Source organism: Sinocyclocheilus rhinocerous, unplaced genomic scaffold (genome assembly GCF_001515625.1).
Source record: "Sinocyclocheilus rhinocerous isolate Xijiao unplaced genomic scaffold, SAMN03320098_v1.1 scaffold480, whole genome shotgun sequence".
Classification (NCBI taxonomy): Eukaryota; Metazoa; Chordata; class Actinopteri; order Cypriniformes; family Cyprinidae; genus Sinocyclocheilus; species Sinocyclocheilus rhinocerous.
Genome location: NW_015655401.1, coordinates 1,817,327 through 1,821,365, shown reverse-complemented (window position 1 = coordinate 1,821,365; position 4,039 = coordinate 1,817,327). Strand labels below are relative to the sequence as shown.

Genomic DNA, 4,039 nt, shown 5'->3' with positions numbered 1-4,039 from the left:
AGTTCTGTGTGTGTGTGTGTGTGTGTGTGTGTGTGTGTGTGTGTAGGACCGGGCTGAAGGCCTCGTGTTGAAAGTGCTCAGCTCTGTCAAGGCTAGCGATATAGAAAAGGCTGTTCAGTCTCTGGATAAGAGTGGAGTTGATCTCCTGATGAAATACATCTACAAAGGCTTTGAAAGACCCTCAGACAACAGTAGTGCCATCCTACTGCAGTGGCATGAAAAGGTAAATACATTTTTAAAGGAATAGTTCCTTTAAATATGAAAATTCTGGCAATACAACACTCTTAAAAATAAAGGTTCCAAAAGGGGATTTTCACAGCTATGCCATAGAAGAACCTTTTTATGTACCTTTCAGTCAAAAGTATTTAAAAGAACCATTTCTTAGTCTGAAGAACATTTAAAGATCTAAAGAAACTTTTTCAACTATAAAGAACCATCTGTGCGATGTAAAGGTTCCATGATGTTAAAGGTTCTTCATGGAACGATAGATTATTTTTAAAGGGGTAGTTCACCTAAAATTAACTCATCATTTACTGGCCCTGGTGTTATTTTAATGTCATATGCCCTATTTCCTTTTCAGACTACAAAAGTAGAAATTCAAAAAAATACTCACGCTCGTCCATATAATGGCAGTGAAATGTGACTAGCATCAGTCTTTTTAAAAAAGATGCAAAAGTATCACAGAATGGTGTCATATACTCCCTAGTGTTCTGGGGGTATACGATAAGGTTTGGTAAAAAAAAAAAAGGAAACATGAAATTTTACATATTATTTCATAAAAACCTGGCTGTTGTTTTTTGTGCACAACTGCACATTCATGATACGCTAATAGTGTAGTAGCTCACACCAACTCCCCCAGGAAAAGCACACAAGTTGCAAGAAATCAAGATGAATAAAAACATGAAATACAATGTCTATAAATCCCCAAAAAGTGCCTGTGTACACACTGAGTTAAATATATCCAGACTGGAACTCCGGTTGTCAGATGACAGTCAGAATGACAGTTGACATGTGAACGTGATAACTTCTTGTTGCAATTAACTCAACAGATATATTCACCTCAAAGAAGAAAGCACATTGATTGTATTTTGTGCTGTGTTATTATTAATCATGCTTTCTCGCAACTTGTGTGCTTTTTCTGGGCATATCGGAGTGAACTGCAGTGCTAATAGAGTATCATGAACACACAGTCATGCACAGAAACCAGCGGCCAAGGTCAGGATTTTCGTTAGATAATACATTAAATTTAAGTTTGCTTTTCACCAAACCCTATCTAACACTTATATATGACAGATGTCGCATGGGACCATTCTGTGATATTTTTACGTCTTTCTTTAAAAGCTTGATGCTGGTTGTTATTCACTGCCATTATACTATATGGACAAGCACAAGCAGAACATTTCTTTATATTCCTTATTTTGGGGTCTGAAAAAGGAAGGGCATATGGCATTCGAGCAACACCAGGGTGGTTCAATGATGATTTGTTTTTCATTTTTGGGTGAACTACACCTTTAAGAGTCAGTCTCTGTCTGTATAGGCTCTCTCAGCAGGTGGTGTGGGCTCTATCGTCAGAGTGCTCACGGCCAGGAAGACTGTGTAATCTTCAGCACCTCAGCACCGTGGCAGGGTTGGCGGAGGGACTGGCCGGCACAACCCCTCGTGGTCTGGTTTCTGCCCACACTGCCAAACTGTGGAGGATGTCCAGTCACTCACCTTTTTTAAAAACGATCAAACATTACAGTTCCATTTGGATTTCATGCGGTGAAGATAAGCACCTTGGATCTATGTTAACAGAATGGTGATGAGAAAATGTTATTGTTGACCTCAGTCGTTATTAAGCACAGACATTTTAGCTATTATCAAAGGGAACTTTTGATCTTTGCTCGTCTGCTTCACATACTTCACATTCTCATACCTGTCCTGATGTAAAGTCTCAACCGAACAGAACAAACAGTACATGTAATCACATGACTAAATCTTTAATCATGTTATTACAGTGGCAGGTGATGGTACTCTAGGGGTGTGTTGTTTTTTGTTTTACTTAAAGGGATAGTCCACCGAAAAGTATGTCATCATTTACTCACCCACATGTTGTACCAAACCTGTTTGACTGTGGAACATAAAAGAAGATATTTTGAAGAACTTTAGGGTCCAAACAACATTCCATGTTTTCTTTTGTGTTAAACAGAAGAAAGTCAAACAGATTTGGATGAAAGTGAATAAATGATGACAGCATTTTCATTTTTTTGTGTGAACTACTACTTTAAGAAGGTGATCAAGCTTTCGTTCACAGGATTTTTACTTTACACTCTTTTCTTCATCTGCTTCTTTTTAAAACATAATCAGAGTTGGTCTATGGAACATGCAACATCAGTATTTGCTTTTTCCTACTTGCATGCATTGCATTATATATATATATATATATATATATAAGTTCAGAGCTGGATGTTGAATCCAACCTTATATGAACACCTGTGCTTTCAAGAGGGAGATTTCCAGCTTAATTTCTTGTGATCAGAGTGCTTATTTTCCTCCACAGTCCCTTCAGTAATTCATGCACTTTCTAGAAACTCTTTTGTTCCATATCACACCGGATCACGTTTTAAGAAACAAAAAAGGGAATAACTTTTCTTAAGTTGCCAAAAACATTTATATTGTCATGATTGTTGATTAAAACTAGTGTGTGTTTTTGTACTCCTTCAAAAACGATGAGTTTAATTTTTTTATAACGCTGAGTATTATTAGATTATCCAACAAAAGCTTATGTATATTTTGATCATATCATTTTTGAACTGTATTAGATGTTACCAATTGTAGAACATGATTAACATCAACATGTACTTTGAACTCAGACTTTATGTCAGGTGCTGATGATATAGCTAACCTCTGAGACACACAAGTGTTTGTGTACTCTCACAATTCCCACCAAACACGCAGCTAGCACTCAAGCTGCAGTGGAGAATTTTGCTTCCACTGTGGTCTACTTGTTTTTGCCATACTTGAAGCCATACATAAACAACCCAAGGAACTTGTTCATTTACGATTCCAAGTGAATGTTGAGTTTGCATCACACCAGTCAATCATATGATTAAGTGCAAAAAATTATGAAATGGTTTACCAACTGCCTTATAAAATATTCCTTTTATATTGTATCGTCCTTTTGAAAAATAAATTAAATGAATACAAACTTTGTCACTTTTCCATCTTTGTAGATTATGCATACCTAAAGGCCTGTTTAAGGTCTGTAAGTGATGTATGTCTGCAGTGTGACAGTTATTATTGTTCATTAAAACAAAAAACATTTCCGTTATATGGAATTAAAAAAGGAGGGAAAAAACGATTTAATTGTAGCTAGTTGCCATAGCAACGTTTTTCATTTTATTTTAGTTTGATGATGTGCTAAAATAACTAAAACTAAATTTAAAAAAAATGAAACTAGACCTATTTACATAAACAAAAACCAATGAAAATGACAAAAACAATCCATAAACTATAAAAAAAAAAATCCATTCCTCCAGTGGAAAAGTCCATCCTCTGTTGTCGTCTCACATAAAAATCAACCAACATATTTGTTTTGGACTGTTTTCGCTTGTAAACAGTGCTTGGCCCGTGCATGTTTCTCTCCTGATTGCACTTTTTCACTGGAAAAAGCAATATTATTGAGAGAGGACTTCTGGTTTTAGCCAGAAATAGTTTGAAGTTAAAAACATCTCAATGATGAATTTGTTTCTTACAGACATTCAGCTTTTCACTTCACGAGACATTAACTGATGGACTGAGTCGTGTGGGGTACTTGTGGATTATTGTGGTGTTTGTATCAGCTGTTTGGACTCTCATTCTGACGGCACCCATTCACTGCAGAGGATCCATTGGTGAGCAAGTGATGTAATGCTAATTTTATCCAGATCTGTTCAAAGAAACAAACTCATCTACATGTTGGATGGCCTGAGGGCGAGTACATTTTTTAGCCAAAATATGCACTGTGATGTTATTACGCTCAGGGCTTTTCATGTCAGTCACATGGGGGCGCTGTTTCCTT

At 36.5% G+C, this 4,039-nt stretch overlaps 1 protein-coding gene across 1 annotated transcript in view; it reads left to right on the top strand.

Moving 5' to 3' along the window:
* LOC107718183 (actin-related protein 2/3 complex subunit 5-like) overlaps positions 1 to 2,086 on the top strand; it is a 4,013-nt gene extending 1,927 nt beyond the window's left edge. The window contains exons 3-4 of the mRNA XM_016525164.1: positions 47 to 223; positions 1,538 to 2,086. Coding sequence (XP_016380650.1) covers positions 47 to 223; positions 1,538 to 1,600 — 240 coding nt within the window. The 3' untranslated portion in view covers positions 1,601 to 2,086. The remainder of the gene's footprint in view (positions 1 to 46; positions 224 to 1,537) is intronic.
* The last annotated feature ends 1,953 nt before the right edge of the window (positions 2,087 to 4,039 follow it).